The sequence below is a fragment of the Musa acuminata genome, chromosome BXJ3-6 (genome assembly GCF_036884655.1).
Source record: "Musa acuminata AAA Group cultivar baxijiao chromosome BXJ3-6, Cavendish_Baxijiao_AAA, whole genome shotgun sequence".
Taxonomy (NCBI): Eukaryota; Viridiplantae; Streptophyta; class Magnoliopsida; order Zingiberales; family Musaceae; genus Musa; species Musa acuminata.
The window spans coordinates 33,356,570-33,379,173 of NC_088354.1; the positions used below are offsets into that span (position 1 = coordinate 33,356,570).

Genomic DNA, 22,604 nt, shown 5'->3' on the forward strand with positions numbered 1-22,604 from the left:
AATCGTGCCTGTCGTGTCCGAGCTCTTTATTATTTTTCAGAAGTATATTAAGAATTAATTATAAAATATAAAGGGCGAATACCCAAAAAAAAAAAATTCTTATTTTTTTTATTTTTTTTAGTGGACGCTCCTATTTTAAAAAAAATTAAAATAATATATATTTTTTTAAATGAACATTTTATCTTTTTATTGGTTGCTCCTCTTATCTTCTCTTCCAACTCAATCTACTGGCCAATGTCTTTATCATCATCTTCATCAAAATTTAACAGCCCGTGATAATAATAGTCATTCGGAGTTAGTGAGAGACAATCTAATGCACAGGAAGAAAAACAATCAACCCTCGCACAAGGACTAAAATGAAGGAGATAACCTCACGCATGATGGAAGAATGTGGCTAACCCTCGCACCAGGGTTGCAAGTGAACGGGAGCAACTGCACATGCAACAAAAGGTGATGACCAACCTTTGCACGAGGGTTGTAGGTATAGAAGAACTATCCCGCATGACAAGATGATAGAAACGACAATAGATCTAATGAAAAAAGGGATTAAATTATTTTTTTCATCGGGGGTATTGTTTCAAAAATTTTCAAGATAGAATCATAAAATTTAAAAAGTAGAGGCTTATTTTGATTGAAAATTCATCCAAATATAAATTATTCGCATAAGGAGTAATGCGAAGCCAAAAAAATCAAAATAAAATGACTTTATTCACTTTATTGTGAAAATAGTTCATGATCTCAAGAACGTGTCTGGAGAGATTTTTCTTGTCAACTAAGCTAATGGAAAGAAAATTCATTATATCACTTTTGGAGCATTGAAAACCTGATCTATCGACATCTGTTGGTTTGAGTTTAATTTCTGATATCTGATATTTCTAAATATTACTTTTAATGTGTTACACATCGGTGAACTAAAACTTAGTCTAATTTGTAATGGTAGAATCTAAGCTTAACTACGTTAGGTTAGTACTTCAACCTCAACCAAATTATTAGTTTGTTGTCTCATCAAATTGGGTTGTGATATATTATTTTTAGACATTTATCTTATATCACAAAATCTTGCAGCTCGTAGTGGCCTAGATTTGAAAACTATATCAGGGGCATACTTAATAAGACCCCTTCGATATTTAAGTTAATAAGGATTTAAATAATTCGATCAATGTATTTAGTAATAGAGTATTTGTTGATAAGAATACAATCGGGATCTTTTTAGAGTGCGGTAGATAACTGTAAAATTAAGTTTTTGCTAAATATTAAGAACGATTATGTGCATCATTCAGTAATTTATTAATGGATCATGAAATCATGCATTATAATTAATTGTGTTAGCCTCGTAGGTCCGACCAAGTTGTGTTATATTTTATGACTATAAGTAATTGGTTAAGATATATTGAGATCCTAATTGGATTATAATTAACGCTATTGACTAATAGAAAGGAAGTATGATATGTTAGGATATCTTAAGAGATGATCTTGATATGAGGAACTTCTCAGAACCATGAAAATAGAAAAAAAAAAAAGAGTTTAATTTATAGAGATTTTTTCTCTCGTCTTCTCATAAGTCATAAAAATAAGAAAAGAGGAGAAAGAGAGTCTAATTTTTCCTTATGCAGATTACCAACTTAGGAAAATCATATGATGTGTTACTTCATAACATCGGAGATACCTTGTTGTGTTCAAAAGTATGCACCTTCCATTTTTATCTAGAATATTTCATTTCAATCCTAATATTAAATTTACATAAATAATTTTATTTTTTTATAATTGATATCAAAGTTGTGTCATTGAAATTTAAATTAACGTAGATCTATTTTTTTTATCTATTTATGCATTAGATCTATTTTAATTATATCTAATTATTATTTTTATTCCAACCATTTAGCACTTGCACCATGTGATCCACGTCGCTCGCTATGCTCAAAGCTTCATATGCATCATTTAAGTATGCTCGAGTCTTGCAATCTGTTTGTTCGCTTGCTTGCAGGCCTTATAACGTGGGTGGCACTACATTAGATGGTGTGATACTCGTTTTCATCGGTGGGCTATCGTAGGCAACTTACTGTCGTAACAACACTGTGAAGGGTGGTGGTCTAAGCTACACCGGTGGCATTGTTGTTGCGTGCAGCGATGACTGTTGTGTGCAGCAGTCCAATAGTGCTGGTGGCCTATTGTGGTCATCGACCTTGCCAAAGGTAGCGACGACTGCGTGAGGCGACAATGTCACTCTGTGCAACTGCTGTCGAGGTGCGGCGGCGGCCTTTGGTGCACACAATAGAGTGGCCGACACTGGGTTCTTCGGCCATGCATGGCGATCGTCAGATGGTTGGACAACGGTGTTACGGGGTAGCTGCGGGGGTGCAACTCCCTTGGTGAGGGTGGCCTATCGTAGGAGTTGGTCGTGGTTGAGTGTTGTGTCCTCACGCATGCGAGCGGCGAACATCGACGCACGGAAATGCTATACAAACTTATAGACTAAAGGTTTTCTTAACAAAATATTATGATAAAAAAAAGTTATGAAGAAGAACTATAAGCTGTGATACGAAAGAAAAGATATAAACATCGTGTTTTGAATCAAATGTTACAAAAGTTTCATTTATTATTTGGACGAATGTCTTTAGTACTTCAACTTATATTATAAATAATTTATAATAATTATTTTTAACATGAAGATAAAAAAAAAAGAATGATTTATCGTTATAGAGAATCATCTTAATGTGAAAATGATAATATTTGGTATTTATTGCTTATGTTTAGAGATAGCTTATTTGATGTATCTTGATGATATATATTATATTCCTATAATTCTAGAATTTTAATTTTTTATCTATAATTATTATAATATTATTTTTCTTTGGTGATAATAAACTCGATATATTTATAATTCATTTAAAGTTGGTCATGAAATTATTAAGATATTATTTTCTTTTGGTGGTGGTAAGCTCAATATATTTATGATTAAATTAAAATTGATTATGAAATTCTAAATGATTGTTTATATATAATTAATATGAATCTTAAGCTTGAAACGATTCTGTAATTAAATATTGGCATAACATATAGTTTCATAAACTCCTTATACTTACATATGGCCTACTCTATATTTCCTATTTTATCGAGAGATATCTTACGACTTTTATAGTTGATCCATTAAAATTAGAATATATATATATATATATATATATATATATATATATATATATATATATATATATATATATATATATATATATATATATATATATATATATATATATAAGATTCATGTAATGTCTCAAGCTCAACATTACATAAATCTAAATATAAATATTAAGATTATCAAATTCGATAGGGGTGATAAATTTTATGATAGATATGATGAGCTCGATCAGAATTTTGATTCTTTTGCTATATATTTAGGAATGTAGGGTATTCAATATGCTTTATCAAGTTTGGCACAATAGAAAAAATTATTAAAAGATAAAATCGTACTATTATAAATATAATAAGAAGCCTGATAGTTATTTTTTATACTTGAATTAAGATGAAGTATATATTGAATATGATTCCTAGTAAGTTAGTTCCATCAATTCCTTTTGAGTTATGGATGAGTAGAAAACCCAACTAAGATATTTACATATTTGAGATTTGTCTTACAAAAATAAGAGTTTTCAATTTACATTAAAAGAAATTAGATTTAATTATTATTTTAAATATTTTATTATTTATCAAAAAATAAAAAAAAAGATATATATTTTATTATCTTAATCGAGGATAATTGAATCTAGTAATATAAGATTCTTAAAAATAATAAATTAGTAGAAGTGATCTTAAATTTAATCTTAATATCGAGGAGATATAGATTGATATTATTTTATCATTTTATATTTAAGAAGTTATTCTTCAAATCACTAAACAACTTGATAAAAACGAATAACAAAATAATATTAATAAACTCTCGCATAATGTTAATATTATTGCTGATTACTTATATAACAACTACAATTTATAAATTTGAGAAACTTTTAAATGGAAAAGAGATGTATCATTTTTTTTTATTATGTGATATATCGATAAAAATTAGATTATGATATAGGAATAAAAAATAATTCTTCATTTTTTTCATAAGTTTTGAAAAGTGATGATTTTGAGAACATAATATGATAAAATAAAAAAAGAGTTGAAATGAATGGACCAAAATGATGTATGAAAACTCATTGACTTACCTAATAATTATAAAAGAATTTTTAAAACTAAAGGTAAGGATAATGTTGAACGATATACAGTCAAAATTATGATAATATTTTTTATATAAAAAAGATTAATTATTATGAGATATTTTTTAAGATTCAATCAAAATCAATATTTTTTAAAATTGACTTAGAAAAGAGTCAAGAATAAATGAAAGAAATTATTTCTTATATTACACAATTGAAAGTCTATTATATGCTCTTACCTATACTAAATCAGATATCAATTTTACAATTATAATATTAGGAATATACTAGAATTAACCAGGAATAAAATATTGAAAAGCTATAAAAGAATAAAAATAAGATATCCATGAGCAACGAAAGACTATATGCTCACATATAAGAAATCAGAATATCTTAAAATAATAATATTTTTATATATTTATTTTGTAAATTACTTTGATAGTAGGAAGTTTATTTTATGATTTATGTTTATATTAACTAGAGTGACAATTTATAAGAATAAAATAATATAAGTTGTATTATTAATAGTAGAAGTTGATTTCATGGTATACTTTGAAACCATTAATCAAGCATTATTACTATAAAATTTCATCTTAAGATTTAGTATAGTGCTTAATTGTCAAAATACTGAAAAATATTTTATGATATACTATAGTAACTTTCTTTTCTAAGAATAGTAAGTATTATAGTGGTTTTAACTATATTGACATAAATTACTTTGTCGCTAAAAAAAAAGTCCATAACAACTAATGTTAGTTAAGAACTTGAATTCTACTGTATTGATTATTGATACATTTAATAATGCCTTACAATCTAAATCTAAAGTGTTTAAGATAATATGTTCTTATGATTGAGTTTGTAAATAACCATGAAAGATACGATGATGTATACTTGAGTGGACATCATAATTAATATTTTTATTTATATATTTAAAATTATTTATTTATGTTATCTTATTCATATTTATATATATACATATTACGACTGAATATGATAAAAAAATTTATCTTGATAAGATAAATTATATGGGTCATTCTGAACTTCGTTAAAAAGAACTAACAATATTATACTATATAGAAGAAAGTATAATATTGATAATACACAACTACTATAACTTTGCATTACTAGTCAACTTAACGAGGTATTATTATATTTATTATACCAATCGGCCTATTTTTAAATTTGTGTGTATAAAAGCTTTTCCAATTTTTAGAATCCAATTGAGTAAAATTATTTTTAAATAAATTTTATTTTATTATTTTGATTATAAATTATTTTGTACCTTATCAATTAATGGGTCAAGTGAAAAAATATTATATTTTATAAACCTAATTAATTGATTAAAATATATTAAGATTCTAATTAATGTTATGGACAAATAGAAAGAAAATCTATGTATGTTATTATATATTAGAAGATGATTTTAATGGAGAAACTTTTTGAAGTATCATATCATTACACATGATTTCTACTTCATTAATTATAACGGTCCTAAAATAAGAAGAGAGAAAGAGAATCTAGTTATTTCTTATGCAAATTAATAACACATGCATATTATCATAGTGCTTTGCTTCATAACATTTGTGGTACTCTATTTATTATCGTGTTCAAAGGTATATTATCTTTCATCTTTATTTACAATATTTAATTTTAGTTTTGGTATTAAATTTTTATACAATATTTTTATTTCTTATAAATTAAAATAACATTTCGACCAGATGGAGATGATAATTAACAATGTGTCATATCTCCCTTATCAACTTGAAGGAGGAGAATTTGCAAATAAAAGGTAAGTCATAATTCATTAAAACTCAGAAGCAAAATAAGATTAACAATTTTGGAGTATTATAATCTTATTTATTTAAAATATTTACTTATCACACAGTAAGCAACTGAGATGAGATGCAAGCAGCAATCTTAAGGATTAATTCAAAGTGTTTAAGTTGTTAGAAAAAAAAAAAAGTTTTGGTACTTCATATTTCAATTATACAACACAATAACGATTGACAAGTCTAATGTAAAGAAATCAAGGGGATTCAATAAATGATTAAGCAAAAACTGCATCAAGACTTATTAGACAAAAACTCATTTAATAATGTGTAGTGTTCTTGTATTAGATCCTTTTATGATAAGCTTAGATAAATTTTCGATTAAAATAGATAATTAATTTACGACATTATTCTATCATTATTTAGTTGTGAAAACATGAGCTGAACCGTTCGATGTTACTATTATTAGCATAATAACATGTGAGGATGGATAAGATCTTATATCCATTATCATATCTACTCAAAAAGTATTGCACACTAATCGAATAACCTAAATCCTTAATCGATATTACGGAATAGATAGACACTATGACTCATCAAACCTTGTCTCTCTCTCTCTGATATCATCAGAGTTTTACTGACTACCATATTTTTGACGTCTGATATCACTTGAGATACACATCCCATTCACAGAGTAGGATCGAGCTACCATAATTCATCGCCCATTGGAAGCCTATCTCATATGTAACATAAGATTCATTGAATTCGAGCATTGCAATCTTATAACACAACGTTACAATCTGCCAAATTCGAAGCACCACTCTCGGATAAGGGTTTCACCCATCACCGTATTCACCACGTGTTCCTCTTGTCGCGTGACTTCCGCCTCCCGACGCCTCGGTGTTCGTGCTGCCACACCCGAAGCGAACCGTGGCCGTTCGATTAACCTGACGCGAGATTAACAGCGCTGGGTGCCATTGACTCACTTCGTCCATGTCAGTGTGTGACCTTTTCATGAGATGTGGGTCCCGGTCAACGATTGTCTTCACTTCCAACCGAATCACGACCCATCGCGTACCTTGGTGGTAGTTGGACGGAAGGCATGGGTCTCGCGTGGAGCCCGCAGATGGTTTTGGTTTTTAGTTCTCCGAGAAGTACAAAGCCGGTGGCACCGGATAATCCAACAGCGGACTACGTGGAGTCACCGGCTGCAGCCGGTGGCCTCCTCGAGTACGAAGAAGAGGAGGCGCAACGGACACAGACTTGCCATTTCGGTCTCCCTCCGGCCATCGACCATATAAGTGACACCGTCCACCCGCTCTAATCTCATTCTCTCTTCGATCTCCAGCGTTCGTGCTCCCTCTCATCCTCGAACTCATGTAATATTTTCTCTTTTTCCCACATTTATTTTAGCTTGTTTGGTTTCTGACCTCATTCCCTTCATTTTATACTATTATGGTGCTTAAGCTTGGTTAATTTGTTTGTTTTAGATCGATTATTTCGCTTCCGTTCCATTAAATGTAGCTCCTTTTGAGTCTGAATGTTGATTGCTGATTCAGTTGATAAGGATTTGCCACGAGAATGGCTGAAGCAGTGGACGGGGCGCACGAGGCGGTTGTCTGGAAGGTGGAGCCGCACTCCTCCGTTGCGGAGGCCGACGACTTCGACCGCTCGTCGAGGCAGCTCGATCGGCCGAGGTTTAAGATCGAACGGAGGCTGTCGTTCGAGGAACGGTCGCTCAGCGATCTCTCCATCACCGGTAATCTCAGGCAGGTCGACAGCTACGGCAGCATGCACTCCTTTGGCGCGGTGCCGACGCCGACCTCGCCGGATTGGAGCCCGTTCGAGCTGCCTCCGATGGTCGATGAGGCATGGGATGCCCTCAGGAAGTCCGTCGTCTTCTTCCGGGGGCAGCCGGTGGGGACAGTAGCCGCCGTCGATCACGCCTCGGGGGAAGTCCTTAACTACGACCAGGTACATCCAATCAAGACACACCTGTTCGACCCAATACCTCTGTAATAGTTGAGTCTTTAGATATGTGGTTTCGGCCCTTGGATCAGGTGTTTGTCCGTGACTTTGTGCCAAGTGCTCTGGCTTTTCTAATGACCGGTGAACATGAGATCGTTAAGAACTTTCTCTTGAAGACAATTCACCTTCAAAGTTTGGAAAAGAAGATAGATCAATTCAAGCTTGGGGAAGGGGTGATGCCAGCGAGCTTCAAGGTGAACAATAATCCAACCAGGAAAACTGAAACTCTAATGGCGGATTTTGGTGAGAGTGCGATAGGGAGGGTTGCACCCGTGGACTCTGGTTTTTGGTGGATCATTCTTCTCCGCGCCTACACAAAATCTACTGGTGATCTATCCTTGTCAGAAACCCCTGAATGCCAAAATGGGATGAGGCTTATCTTATCGTTATGCCTTTCCGAGGGGTTCGACACATTTCCCACCTTGCTTTGTGCCGATGGATGCTCAATGATTGATCGTAGAATGGTAAGTTTGTCGACATGTTGTTCTTAGTTTGCAGTTCTCTTCCTCGTATAATGATTGTGTGGGTGGTGCAAACAAAATTTACAGGGTGTTTATGGCTACCCCATCGAAATCCAAGCTCTGTTCTTCATGGCACTGAGATGTGCTCTAGCGATGCTTAAATCTGATGCAAAAGGCAAGGAGTTCATGGAGAGAATAATGAAGCGCTTGCATGCCTTGGGTTACCACATGCGACGTTACTTTTGGCTCGACTTCCAACAGTTGAACGATATATATCGCTACAAGACCGAAGAATACTCCCACACAGCAGTAAACAAGTTCAATGTCATTCCTGATTCGATCCCGGACTGGATATTTGACTTCATGCCTTGCCGTGGTGGCTACTTCGTCGGCAATGTGAGCCCTGCAAGAATGGACTTCCGATGGTTTGCTCTTGGTAATTGCATTGCCATACTGTCTTCGCTTGCTACACCAGAGCAGTCAGACGCAATAATGGACCTAATCGAGGAGAGGTGGGAGGAACTGGTGGGTGAAATGCCATTGAAGATATCTTATCCTGCTTTAGAAGGCCATGAATGGAGGATCGTGACAGGTTGTGATCCCAAAAACACCAGATGGAGCTACCACAACGGAGGTTCTTGGCCAGGTAATTAGTGGCAGTTCTCTCTTTCTCTCTCGGTTCTTTTACGCTGTATCATCAAACCCGCAGCTAACTCTGAGTTTGTATTCTCTTCTTCATGCGATGCTGTTGACTGTAGTGCTTCTATGGCTGCTCACTGCAGCCTGCATCAAGACAGGCAGGCCGCAGATTGCTAGAAGAGCGATCGAGCTTGCCGAGAACAGGCTGTCGAAGGATGGATGGCCGGAGTACTATGATGGCAAGCTTGGGAGGTACGTCGGAAAGCAAGCAAGGAAGTTTCAGACGTGGTCAATCGCCGCTTATTTGGTGGCTAAAATGCTGCTCGAGGACCCTTCTCATCTTGGGATGATATCTCTGGAGGAGGACAAGGTGAAGGCGCCTCCCATGAAGAGGCCGGCTTCATGGACTGCGTAAATGTCAACCTTCTCTCACACCATTCTTTGTTGGAAAGTCATCGTTCCTGTGTCCGCCGTCCCAACTTTGGTAGCTTCGAGTGTATTAGAACATTAACCTGATCTCAATGTCGCGATGAACTGTGATTCACTCGATTGAAATATAATGAAGTTTACTTTTGTTGGATTCATCTCAACTCGAGGCTCCAAATCAATTTGTTGAAGTGTACAAGCAAGTGATGTGAGATGTTCATATCAGGTCTTATGTATCGTTCGATCAATCGTCACAGGTCGTGCAAACTCCATGATGTTAGATTATGTTCTAGTAAATATAACAGCTGTTGTAACAGCTTTCGGATTATATTAAACGATATGATCTATGTAACGGTTTACAGTGGCGTTATGATTGAATATAACGCCAGTTTTCTTCGAACCTTAAAAGTTACATGCTTCGCCAAATCGGTTAATCGATCTCCGTCTCGTTCCTTATTCCCTTAGATGGCTGGCGGAGTACCCGATGACGACGGCAGCCGCGGCGACACTCAAACAGCCGCCACCTCCCGACCCTATCCTCTCCCCCCAGCCTCACCAGGCGGCCTTACGCCGCCGATCGGTGGAGTGGCGCCTGATGACTTCGACCCTTCTTGTACCCGTATCTGACATGAAGGTAATCTGCATTCGTCAATATAGGATTGCTTGTTTCAGAATTTTAATGTCTTTTCGATTCATTTATATGGCTATTCTGCGATGTTGTTAGGCAATCACCGATTCATTTATATAGCTGATCCTTCACCAAATGTTTTCGTAAATTTAGCTGAATCCTTGATAGGTATTTGGATGGTTATCGGCGTTGCTAGACTGCTAAGTGGTCTCAAATAAACCTTAGGGAGAATTCCAGATTTGTCTTGCATGATCTCTTTGGTGTCTATCATCCCCTTCTCTCCTTAATGAACAAGTATTTCACCAGAACTTTGAATTTAGACAAAATTACACTTTAACTTGAACACTATATTAGTTTAATTAGTCTCTTGTTTGTTGATACATGTTAGGAGGCATTGTCTCCTCCGTGAATTGGATAGAACACTGGTAGGAGATGATCAACCATGACTTTCATAGTGAACCATGCAACAAGAACCTTTATTTTTTTGTCAAGAGGCCGAGTTACATGCTTGCTATGGTAGCATCTAATCTGATATAAATTAATGCAAAATTGAGGAGACAGTTCCAACTAGTAGTAATATTATCCTAACGAGATGCCCTAAAATCTTGTTCAATCGTTCCATGAAATCTTATTTATCATGAGAACAACCTGCACTGCATCAGGACATGTCCAAAGAAGATCTTTAGATGCACCAGTTAGATGAGTTGAATAAATTACAATTAGTAGTACGAGGAGAGAACCTAGAAAACTTTGTTGAAAACCAAAAAAAAAAAGATTACTCTTAATTTGACTAGCGGTTTTGCTCCACCCCAAATAGTTCAGACATTATGGTTTGTTGTTGGCATGGAGGTATCAAGTATTCCAATCACCCATCTGCATGAGTCCCATGCCACATTCCCATATATTTTTGGACATGGGTCTTACACATGCCATTGCATAGTGTTCATAGCCTGTTGGTGCATTATGTTCTGCTTGGTATGTGCAAAATGATCTGTACTTTTATGAATGGTAACGCTATGATGTTTTCAATGCAATTGGATTAATTACTATTGTGATTCTTTTAATCTTATTACATATATAGTTAGACTAGTTGAAATCTTAGTTCAGCGGTGTTGGTGGTGGTAGTAGTCGGTGCAAAAGATGTTATGCTTTCATGGTGGACTTCTTTATATTCTTAGGTTTAGATGCTTAGACCTGTAGCTTGTGTTGATCTGGTGTTTGTTTAATTTAGTCATTTTTGGGGAATTTGTTGGAAAATTCAGTGTAGGATGTTTTGGTAAATGGTAGTCTGAGACAGATCTAAAATCCAGAATAGTTTTGACAATCTCATTGTTTTATCATTGAAGGGAATAGTTCTGAGTTCAAGAATAACCAGGTTCAATTCCTACTACAATTATTACGCTGACATTTCAAGAATAGAATTCATGTAAATATTGCCATAATATCCAAACTTCCTTACAGCTAAATTGACTTGATCATTTGATGTTTACAAGTTCCTACTTTGCCATCACGCAGCATCTCTTCCGCCTTTCCTGCTCACATACTCGCACAGCCGGCACGGCAGCGCATCGAGGCTGGTGGCACGGTTCTTCCTGTAGTAACCCATCACGCCGCACCTCCTCCAAGCATGGTACTCTGCATAGGCAATGGGGTCATCTGCCACAGCCTTCACATACGAAGCCAGCGCTTCCATGGAGTCAAACTTGGATCCATCAATGATAGAATGCGGAGGGATGAAGCTTTCGACATCCGGTGCCCCAAAGTAGATGGGCACTGCACCAGCATCAAGAGCATAGTAGAGCTTCTCGGTGATGTAGCTGTTCGTCTTGGTGTTTTCAATGGCGAGGACAAACTTGTAATGCGACATGGCACAGTGTACGTGCCCCCACCAGTGTTGTTTGGCGACCAGCTCCATTTTGCACTCGGGGTAGAAGGAAAGTGCTGCATCACTACCCCCTACATTGTTCACGCAACCTCCAAAAGAATGATGGGAGATGTGGGCAAAAAACTTCTCGGCAAGTTCGTTTCGGAACTGGAAACACCGCGAAGAAGACCAGTAGACAAGGATGTCCTGAGAAGATTTGGAAGGTAAGAAAAGAGTAAAGATAACATATAGTCATTTTGCTATTTTTCAGAGAGCAGTCTATATAAAACCATACGCTGCTGTAGTCATGACAATTTCAGGCATATTTGTAGTCATTTCTATCATTCAGTAATCAGGATTTTAAATTGCAGAAGAATTTTCCAAGTTTCTTTCAAACATAGAAGTAAAATGCTTAAATTTGTTTGATGTGATTTTGAAGCTCACCATCAATCAATATTTGAAGTATAAGATTTGGAACTTGTACACCACCATCAGATTCGAAATAATGACTAGCTTATTTGGCAACAAGATTTTGAGTGATAATGGTAAGATCTTGAGATCAAATTTCATTTGTACTACTTGTCCTTGTAGAAAAAAAAAAAGCTAAAATTTAGTTTGGTAAAACATTTTAATTTGAACCATGTCTAAAATGAGAATATGAAATAGTAATCTTTTCTCCTTGTAAATAAAGAGGAAGCAAGCTTATATGGAGATGACCAATAAAGTTCACACATATTATAACTCATGCAATTTGGAAAAAAGCAATAATATCAAAAGACACCACATTAAGTATCCAAATATATCCACTTGTGACTCCAGGAAAAGAGAAGTGATAGCTTACGCTTCGTTTCTTAGAGGAGACATGGTAATTCCGGGATTTATGAATAAGGGAAGCAGGGTATGTGCACTGCACATCATCCTTGGCATGATAACCAACAAATATGTCTTCATATCCTGACCGTTTCCTAGTGGGTTCGATATCCATATACACTCGAAGCGGTTCACCCTTTTGCCTCTGTCGGCAACAAAAAGAGAGTTATTAGAACAAAGATGTAGTAGAGAATTGGGGATACATAAGTGGTTCGCCTTAAACGTCTTACCGTCTTCGGAGGCGAATCCCACTCGAAGAACACGGCGTCGGGCTTGTCGGCTAGGGCTTCGGATTTGGTCCAGAGGCAGGTCATCCCGCACCGGCACGAGTACAGATCATCCATCTCGTCCGGGATCCAACTCCACCCCTTCACCAGAATGCTCACGTGCCTGGCGCCGAGGCTCGAGCAGTCGCCGGCCTCCGCGTCCTGGATCGCCGACGGGTCCGCGGTCCAGTTACTGTAACCGTGCTTCTCCCGGAACCGATCGCAGCCCACCTCCTCGTCCCATCTCGCGAACGCGGCGGCGAGGTCAGTGAAGGTCTCGGGCGGATGGTCAGGGGTAGGGGCTGTGTCGGGGAGCGGCTCCGCGAGCCTCCCAACGTTGTCGGCGAGGGCTGGGGCGGGGGCAGGGCCGGGGTCGGCGATGGTCCTGGCGGCCGCAGCGAAGGAGGAGGAAGAGAAGCCGAAGTGAGATGAGAGGGAGGAGAAGTCAACGTAGGTGGTGAGGAGGAGGACAAGGAGGACGAGAACGGAGGAGGGGAGGAAGCGAAGGAGGGCGTGGTTGTTTACCGGCGGCATCGGGCCAACAGAGAAGAGTGGAGGGAGAGTGGCCGTTGTTTGCTGTTATACTTCATTTTGCCTCGTTATTTTATTTTAAGTTCGTGATAATATATATATATATATATATATATATATATATATATATATATATATTATAAGTTAGAAATCCAACTACGAATTAACTTAAAGTTATTGATATAAAATTAACTTATACGGATATATATAATTATAATTATAATTATATTGAGAGAAGGGAGCATGGCGCGGCAGACGAGATGGGTGCGGGGCCACTCAACATGTGAGTTGGGAGCCATGAACTACGCAATCGAAACTTATAATCTACTCAAATGTTGCACATAAATGCATGTACTCAAAGTCTGCCGAAGCTTATGGTGTGGTCATGTGATTATATTTGGGTGACATGTTAATCTTTTGTGTCAATATGCTTTTTGGTAACTTGTCATATTCAAAGTGAAAGAAAGTAGATACCTCACATCAAAGTCAAGAAACATATTCTACACTTGAATCGTACAAGATAGGATTTAGAATTAACTACGTATGAACTTGCAAAGACATTTTTTTCCTTTTTCTTTTTCTTAATCACCAACCTTCTTCTTCTTCTTCTTCTTCTTCTTCTTCTTCTTCTTCTTCTTCTTCTTCTTTTCTATACCATTCATGAGCATCGGATTTAGTGGCAAGTTAAAGCTGGTCAATGCAAATCCTCCCAAACAAGGCATGTGCCAACAATTTGATGAGAGATTAGGTTTTGTTAGATTCACTCAAAGGCAACTTGGGAGCATCCACAAGCTGTATTTTATCTCCCCACTATGAGATCATGTTTCAATATTTTTAATAGAGCACATATCTAATAGACTATTCCCTCCACGTCAAATAAAACAAAATTACATATGAATCCTCTAAGGTCAATGATGCTTGTATTTGTCACTCAAGTTTAACATGTATGACATAATATTGACATCTTTGAATCTCGTAAATATGCAGATCATTCATTAAGATAATAGTAAAAAAAAATAAAAATTATGGATCTTGATGATTTGACCAACTTAATACTATCAAAAGACGTATATATATATATTCATCAAATACCTCTATCATGAAAATATGATTATAAATGTTATGAGTAATTCAGCCAAAAAAACAAAACTTCGAATCACTATTTTTCGGTTTTGTGTTCAAATTACACTTATAGAGTCACAATTTTTTATTATGAAAAATGAAGACGACTGACATAAATGAACTTTCCTTTTGTTTCATTTGTGAAAGAAAAAAAATTCTCTTCTAATGAACAAACTATTGTTATCGAAATTAATCATTTATTCGAGCTAATCCATTTTCAACAATTATCACATCTAGATAAAAATACCAATCCGAAAAATCTTACTGTCAATATGCAAGTGCAAATATTATGTTGTTGCATAAGGATAAACTAATATCAAGCCTCAAATCTTAGATCCTATATATATATATATTTTTTCTGGATCAGTTCTGATTTGGATAATATATATATAATATAACTCCTGTATTAAATTATTAGTATTTAATGTTTTTAGCGTTGGTATGGTAAATGTGATGTGAAAACACTTTCAATTGAGCTATTTGTCCTCCTTGCATTGCCTCCTGTGATTCAAGTATGTAACCTTCATAGCCTGCTAACTCTCCCCACCAGTTGAAGAACAACACTACTCGTATCATTAGCCTATCTATATTTATGTCACTAAAATCTCACCCTTACCTTCCTAGCTTCTAAGCAGCAGCTGCATTGGTGTTTAAGCTGAATCATTAAAATTGAGACATGAAATAAGATACTAATCGTAAGATTGACTTGTGATCTCTGTTTCTATCATCTATCTTTACCATCTGTTAGAGGATTCATCGGGGCATTCTATCATTCAGCACCTCTTCCACCTTTCCTGCTCACGTACTCACATAACCGGCACGGCAGCGCATCGAGAGAGGCGGCACGGTTCCTCCCGTAGTAGCCCATCACACCACACCTCCTCCAAGCATGGTACTCCGAGTAAGCCACCGGGTCATCTGCCACAGCCTTCACGTACGTCGCCAGCTCTTCCATGGACCTAAACTTGGATCCATCTATGATGGAATGCGGAGGGACGAAGCTTTGCACGTCCGGCGCCCCAAAGTAGATCGGCACCGAACCAGCATCCAGAGCATAGTAGAGCTTCTCGGTGACGTAGCTCTCCGCCATGGTGTTCTCGATGGCGAGGACGAACTTGTACTGCGACATGGCACAGTGCAGATGATCCCACCAATGTGGCTCGGCAGTCAGCTCCATCCTGCACTCGGGGTACAAGGAAATGGCGGCGTCTCTGCCCCCTACGTTGTTCAAGCAGCTTCCGAAGGAGTGATGCGAGATGTGAGCAAAGAACTTTTCTGCAAGCTCAGTTCGGTGTTGGTAGCACTTCGACGAAGACCAGTAAACAAGAACATCCTGAGAAGATTCATCATGAAGGTGAGGGGATATGCGTCAAAGCTCTGACAGTGGAGTTGGAAGCGATGACTTACGTTTCTTTTCTTGGAGGAGACATAGTAACTCCGGAATTTACGGAACATGGATCCAGCATATGTGCATTGAACATCATCCTTGGCATGGAATCCAACAAATATGTCTTCCGATCCTGTTGGTTGCCTGCTGGCTTCGAGATCCATGTAAACACGAAGTGGTTCACCCTTTCGCCTCTGTTTTAAGAACAGGGTAGACGACAGAGGTGAGAGCTAGTCTGATTCCATTCTGCTATGTATACATGTCTCTTCTTACCGTCTTTGGAGGCGTTTTCCACTCGAAGAACACGGCGTCGGGCTTGTCGGCGAGGGCGGCGGATTTGGTCCAGAGACAAGTCATGCCGCAGCGGCAGGAGTACAGGTTGTCCGTCTCGTCGGGAATCCAAGTCCACCCCTTCACCAGAATGCTGATGTGGGAGGCGCCGAGCGTGGAGCAGTCGCCTGCCTCGGCGTCCTGGATCGCCGACGGGTCGGCTGTCCAGTTGCGGTGCTTGTCGCGGAACCGATAGCAGCCAACCTCCTCGTCCCATCTCGCGAAGGCGGCCGCGAGGTCGGTGCGGGGCTCGGCCCGCCTCTGGAGGGCGGGATCGCGGACTGGCCTGGCTACGGCCATTGCGGAGGAGGAGGAGGTGGAGGAGAGGGATGAGAAGTCGAGGTAGCTGGTGACGAAGAGGAAGAGGAGGAGGAGGAGGGAGGAAGAGGGGAGGAAGCGGGCGAGCGCGTGGTGGCGTAGCGGCGACATGGAATGGGGTGAGCAGACACCGCGAAGAGTTTGACCCATCATATTCCCCAGTATTATTAGTCTACGGACAACTCATCTGTTTCTTTAGCCACTACTCTTTGAATACCTACCCTCTGCATGATTGGTAGAACGTTGGGTCCCGCAGGAAAACAATCTATATATCCTCAAGTCAAATAGCAGGTAGGTTTCAAGGTAGCGTACCACGGGAAACGTGAAATGGTGGATTCAGTAGCATTATATATGGCTCGATATTAATTATACGTACGTAAATCTCAGCACGTGCCAAACTTACTCGAAACAATATAAGTATTTATTTATCTTAATTTAATGGTTTTTCCAAACTCCTCATCACGTGCAAAATCTAGGGATTGGTACAGTTTCTCATCTACCATTTAATGTCACTGGAAAGAAGAGCCCATAGATTTCGTAAGCGAGTCAGAGATTTGAAGTTTCGTATGATGAACATCATTTTACGATTATTATTTTTATTCCAATCAACAAATAGCTTCAGAATTCGATCACAGCAGATCGTCCCATCACAATTGAGCAAAACGGTAAACAGCCAGAAATCCAACATGATCGACACCTTTCTTCCAAACTCTGAGCAGGACATGGCTCCGAAGAACTCACTCTGCCATCATGCAGCCTCTCTTCCACCTTTCCTGCTCACATGCTCGCACAGCCGGCACGGCAGCGCATCCAGGTTGGTGGCGCGGTTCTTCCCGTAGTACCCCATCACGCCGCACCTCCTCCAAGCATGGTACTCCGCGTAGGCAACGGGGTCATCTCCCACGGCCTTCACGTACGAAGCCAGCTCCTCCATTGACGCAAACTTGGATCCATCGATGATGGAATGCGGCGGGACGAAGCTGTCCACGTCCGGCGCCCCAAAGTAGATGGGCACCGCGCCGGCGTCGAGTGCGTAGTAGAGCTTCTCGGTGATGTAGCTGTCCGTCTTGGTGTTCTCAATGGCCAGGACGAACTTGTAGTGCGACATGGCACAGTGCAGATGATCCCACCAGTGTGGCTCCGCCATCATGTCCGTCTTGCACTCGGGGTAGAAGGCGAGCGCAGCATCAGTCCCCCCTACGCTGTTCAAGCACCCTCCGAAGGAGTGGTGGGAGATGTTGGCGAAGAATTTGGCGGCGAGTTCGTTCCGAAACTGGAAGCACCTTGAGGAAGACCAGTAGACGAGGGTGTCCTGACGAGATTCACAAAGGATCTTAATCATCTCAATCCGTCGAACACGTTTGAAGCATCGCAATCGAAGGAAGCCGGAAGAGATGGATTACATTTCTTTTCACAGGGGAGACACGGTAGCTCCGGAATTTGCGAAACATGGACGCTGGATATGTGCACTGGACATCATCCTTGGAATGATACCCCACAAATATGTCTTCGAATCCTGTTCTTTTCCTGCTGGCCTCGATGTCGAGATAAGCGCGAAGGGGTTCTCCTTTTCTTCTCTAGATCGGAGAGTAACAGAGGAAGATATCACGAAGAACAGATTTCAATGTGTAAGGAGAAAGAAACGAGTTGACATAGAGTCTACGTCTGATGGCTTACCGTCTGCGGAGGTCGCATCCATCCCTCGAAGAGCTCGGCGTCGGGCTTGTCGGCGAGGGTGTCGGATTTGGTCCAGAGGCAGGTCAGCCCGCAGCGGCAGGAGTACAGGTTATCCATCTCGTCCGGAATCCAACCCCCTCTCTTCACCAGAACGCTGACGTGCCTGGCCCCGAGCGTCGAGCAGTCGCCGGCCTCGGCGTTCTGGATCGCCGAAGCGTCGGCCGTCCAGTTGCGGTGCTTCTCCCGGAACCGGTCGCAGCCGACCTCCTCGTCCCATCTCGCGAAGGCAGCGGCGAGGTCGGTGAAGGGCTCAGGCGGTTTGTCGTTGGCGGCGGCGGAGGAGAGGTTGGCGGTTGGCGCCTCCGGGGTGTCGGGGATAGGCCTGGCGGCGGCGGCGAAAGAGGCGGCAGCGGAGGAGGAGGAGGAGGAGGAGGAGCGGAAGGGGGAGGAGAAGTCGAGGTAGCTGGCGAGGAGGAGGACGAGGAGGAAGAGGATGGACGAGGGGACGAAGCGGGTGAGGGCGGCGCGGTTGTTTAGTGGCGGCATCGCGCGGAGAGAGAAGCCAAGAGTAGAGCCGAAGTGGAGAAGACCGGACGTAGTCCACGAAGTTCTTATAGCGAGAAAGAGAACTCTAATCGCAAATCCTCGACTTCCCCGCCGAGTCACCAGCCTTAGTATTGGAAATGGAAGTGACAAAAAGGGGACCCACTAGTGGGATCCAACGGTAAAATCAATTGCACTACTGGTTCCAAAATTGTCGAGATTATATTCAAATTCTAAGAGCTTAGAGCTAAGTATTCTCTCTCTTCTTTAAAGTAGTAGTGTTGGTGTAAAAACTTTTTAGCCGTGGTCTCGAGGTCGACACAGCTTGGTTCGGGTCCGGATGACGGGTCATCGATTCCTTCGGAAGGGGTTCCTTGCCAACGCGTCCGGAGAGAAGCGCCTCGCCTTCGTCCCTGCACACAGGTCGGGACGGGAGAGCTCGACCCGACCCCTCTGACGATCCAGTCAGTGAATAATCGTAGGGGGGTTATTATCTATATTGGTGTCCTCCCCCCCCCCCCATTCCCGTTTAGAATGCAAGGGTATTTATAGGGGGGTTCGGTGTTACTTGATGTGCCTGCCCGCAAGGGGTAGGATCGTACCTTCTGATGACATCTGACATCGCTATTGGCGTAGCGTGCGGAGTCGAACCTGAGCGGTCGTTAATGGGCCTCGGTTGGCGTTACGACCCGTGTCAATCACGCGGTGTCAGTCTAACAGGGGCGCGGGGCGTCAGCGGGTGTCACGCAAGTCTTGTCGTAATTATTACCCTCATCATACTCCCCCACCAAAGGAAGCTATGCGTCAGTTGCCGTAAAGGGGGGGTCTGAGGCATGGCTTCAGTTTTAAAGAACTTTCTTCGTCGGCCGAAGGCCGGTACGTCGCCCTGGGCGTGAAACTCGTGGTGCTTGGCAATCGAGGAAGGTCGGGTGAGCCGTTACGGTGCTGGGTAGTGAATGGCCGAGGAACCTCGAAGAACGACTCGCAGGTCGGATTGGGTTCGGCCGTAGGGGCGGTAGCCCCCTCGGGCGAGTAGGTTGTGTGGGCGCGGTTTCGGACGTCATGAGGCCGAAGAGCATGACACAGGCGGCTGCTGCCGAGGAGCTGAACTCGGGCGAACGGGCCGTGCGGGCGTGGTTTCGGGCGTCATGAGGCCGAAGAGCACGACACAAGTGGCTGCTGCTGAGGAGCTGAACTCGGGCGAACATGCCGCGCAGGCATGGTTTCGGGCGTCATGAGGCCGAAGAGCACGACATAGGTGGCTGCTGCCGAGGAGCTGAACTCGGGCGAACAGGCCGTGCGGGCGTGGTTTCGGGCGTCATGAGGCCGAAGAGCACGACACAGGTGGCTGCTGCCGAGGAGCTGAACTCGGGCGAACAGGCCGCGCAGGCGTGGTTCCGGGCGACACGAGGCCGAAGAGCACGACACAAGCGGCTGCTGCCGATGAGCTACTTCGATTGGATCTGTTACGCTGTGTTGCGAGAGGTGCGGGTGGCCGAGGATGGCGTTGTAGGCAGCAGGAAGATCTACCACCAAGAAGGTGGACATCACCGTCTTTGTTCGGGGCGACGCTCCCAAGGTGAGGGGCAAGGTAACAGTCCCCAATGGTGAGACAGAATCGCCGGTGAACCCCATGAGCGCCGAGCAGATAGGCTTTAGGGATTCTTTAGTTAGCCCCAACTTCTGGAAGGCGTCCAGATAGAGCATGTCGGTTGAGCTCCCGGTGTCAATCATGATTCTCCTCACCCGGGCATTAGCGATTCGAGCCATTATCACAAGCGCATCGTCGTGCTCCGGTGGCTTGACGTCCTCGGGAGGGAATGCGACCTTGGGGTCAGGACCACGTTGGGGAGCGTCGATCCTAGCGGAACGGGCGTATGCCTTTCTCCCCGACATACTGGTTCCCCCAGCCGCCGGTCCTCCGGTGATGACATCAATGTGGTGCTCCACGGGGCCCTCCGGGAGAGGCGAGGGCTCCCCGTTATGTCGGATGTACTGACTGAGGTGTCCCCCGCGGACGAACTCCTCGATTTGCCATTTCAGTTCGCGGTAGTCTTCGGTGTCGTGCCCATTTTGCCTGTGAAAGCGACAATGCTTGGACTGGTCGGCGAGCTCTCGCGGGTTTTTCATCGGAACGGGAGCCCTGAGTAACCCTCTCTCCTTTATCTGGAGAAATATCTCTGTTCAAGATGCGCCTAGGGGGGGCAGAGGAGGCCTCGGAGCGGGTAGGTCGGATTGGTCCAGCCTGCGCCTAGTCATGGTAGGCTGTTGCCCGCAAGCCAGCTCCGGTCTAACCCTCGTGTGCTTTTCCTGCTTTCCGGCCATCCAAGCCTCAGCCGCGATGAACTGGTTCGCCCGCTGAAGCATCTCCGGTACCGCGGAGGGGGGTCTCTCAACGAGGGACCAGAAGAATCGGGAAGGTCGTAGTCCTGTCATGAATGCCTGCATCAACAGAGAGGGGTGAGCGTCGGATAATCCCCGGATCTGCGTGGCAAAACAATTCACAAAGTGGGAGAGGGACTCGTCCTCCCTCTGGTGTAGTCCGAGAAGCAAGGCAACAGACGATTTCGGTCGTGCGCTGGCTAGGAAGTTGAGCTCGAAGTCTTTAGCGAGCTGGTCGAATGAGGCGACGATCCTGGTCCTCAGGCCGCCGTACCACGTGCGGGCTGGTCCCCTTAGTGTTGTGGGGAACGCCCTGCACATCAGAGCGTCAGAAGTTCCATACAGTGCCATTTGGGTGCGGAAGGCGGCTACGTGGTCCGCTGGGTCGGTGGAGCCGTCGTACGTGTCGAGAGAGGGGAGACGAAAGTTCTGTGGGACCGTCTGATCCTATATTTCGGGGACAAATGGGGATCCCTGATGTATGTCCTCCCAGAGATCTCCTCTCGACCTGCGAACCTTTTTCTATACCTCGTCAATCCGTTGACTGACGAGGAGCAACTGGGCTCGCAGGGAGTTCGTTGAGGCCGAAGGAAAGGCCTCGGGTTGGGTGTGGCCCCTCCGGTCCGTCGTGACTCGATCCGTGAGCGGGGACGACGGGATCCGAGGCGAAGTGGGAAGCTCCAGGAGCTGCGCCTGAGCCTGAGCAGGCGGCTCTTGCTGTCGCACCGGTTCGGCGGCCGGGGGGTGCAGCGTTCCGGAGACGAGTGGAATAATGGACTGTATCATACCAGTTAGAACTTGGACCTGATAGGTGAGGTCGAGAAAGGCTTCGGACGAGACGGGCGATGGTTCGGTGGAGGGGGCGTCGGGCGGTAACAAGCCCTGGTCGTTGAAGATTCGCCAATAGCACTCTGAAGTTGCGGCGGGGTGTTCGCTACAGAGACCTGTCCGCGGGGGATGTTCCCTTGGAACCCCGACCGGATGCGCCCCCTCGATTGCGGTTTCGGCCGAGTTGGCTTAGCGATCCCTTGACATCGGCCCTCCTTCTAGCGCCATTATGTTGGTGTAAATAACTTTTTAGCCGTGGCCTCGGGGTTGACGCGGCTTGGTTCGGGTCCGGATGACGGGTTGCCGATTCCTTCGGGAGGGGGTTCCTTGCCAACGCACCCG

General features: G+C 42.4%; 4 protein-coding genes across 4 annotated transcripts; 1 reads left to right on the top strand and 3 right to left on the bottom strand.

The window, feature by feature from the left end:
* The first annotated feature begins 7,543 nt into the window (after positions 1-7,543).
* Positions 7,544-9,505, top strand: LOC103989783 (probable alkaline/neutral invertase F). The gene is made up of 4 exons (XM_009408732.3): positions 7,544-7,936; positions 8,023-8,454; positions 8,539-9,097; positions 9,210-9,505. The coding sequence occupies exons 1-4, from the start codon at positions 7,544-7,546 to the stop codon at positions 9,503-9,505; spliced, it is 1,680 nt and encodes a 559-aa protein (XP_009407007.1).
* Positions 9,506-11,525: 2,020 nt separating this feature from the next.
* On the bottom strand, positions 11,526-13,700 carry LOC103989072 (alpha-(1,4)-fucosyltransferase). The gene is made up of 3 exons (XM_009407823.3): positions 13,109-13,700; positions 12,850-13,023; positions 11,526-12,215 (listed from the first exon to the last, which is right to left on the bottom strand). The coding sequence occupies exons 1-3, from the start codon at positions 13,676-13,678 to the stop codon at positions 11,652-11,654; spliced, it is 1,308 nt and encodes a 435-aa protein (XP_009406098.2). The 5' UTR covers positions 13,679-13,700; the 3' UTR covers positions 11,526-11,651.
* Positions 13,701-15,291: 1,591 nt separating this feature from the next.
* Positions 15,292-16,951, bottom strand: LOC135640034 (alpha-(1,4)-fucosyltransferase-like). The gene is made up of 3 exons (XM_065154123.1): positions 16,458-16,951; positions 16,205-16,378; positions 15,292-16,130 (listed from the first exon to the last, which is right to left on the bottom strand). Exons 1-3 carry the CDS (start codon positions 16,941-16,943, stop codon positions 15,567-15,569), a joined length of 1,224 nt encoding a protein of 407 aa, XP_065010195.1. The 5' UTR covers positions 16,944-16,951; the 3' UTR covers positions 15,292-15,566.
* A 466-nt stretch (positions 16,952-17,417) lies between these two features.
* On the bottom strand, positions 17,418-19,105 carry LOC135639792 (alpha-(1,4)-fucosyltransferase-like). The gene is made up of 3 exons (XM_065153700.1): positions 18,510-19,105; positions 18,236-18,409; positions 17,418-18,144 (listed from the first exon to the last, which is right to left on the bottom strand). The coding sequence occupies exons 1-3, from the start codon at positions 19,053-19,055 to the stop codon at positions 17,581-17,583; spliced, it is 1,284 nt and encodes a 427-aa protein (XP_065009772.1). The 5' UTR covers positions 19,056-19,105; the 3' UTR covers positions 17,418-17,580.
* Positions 19,106-22,604: the final 3,499 nt, after the last annotated feature.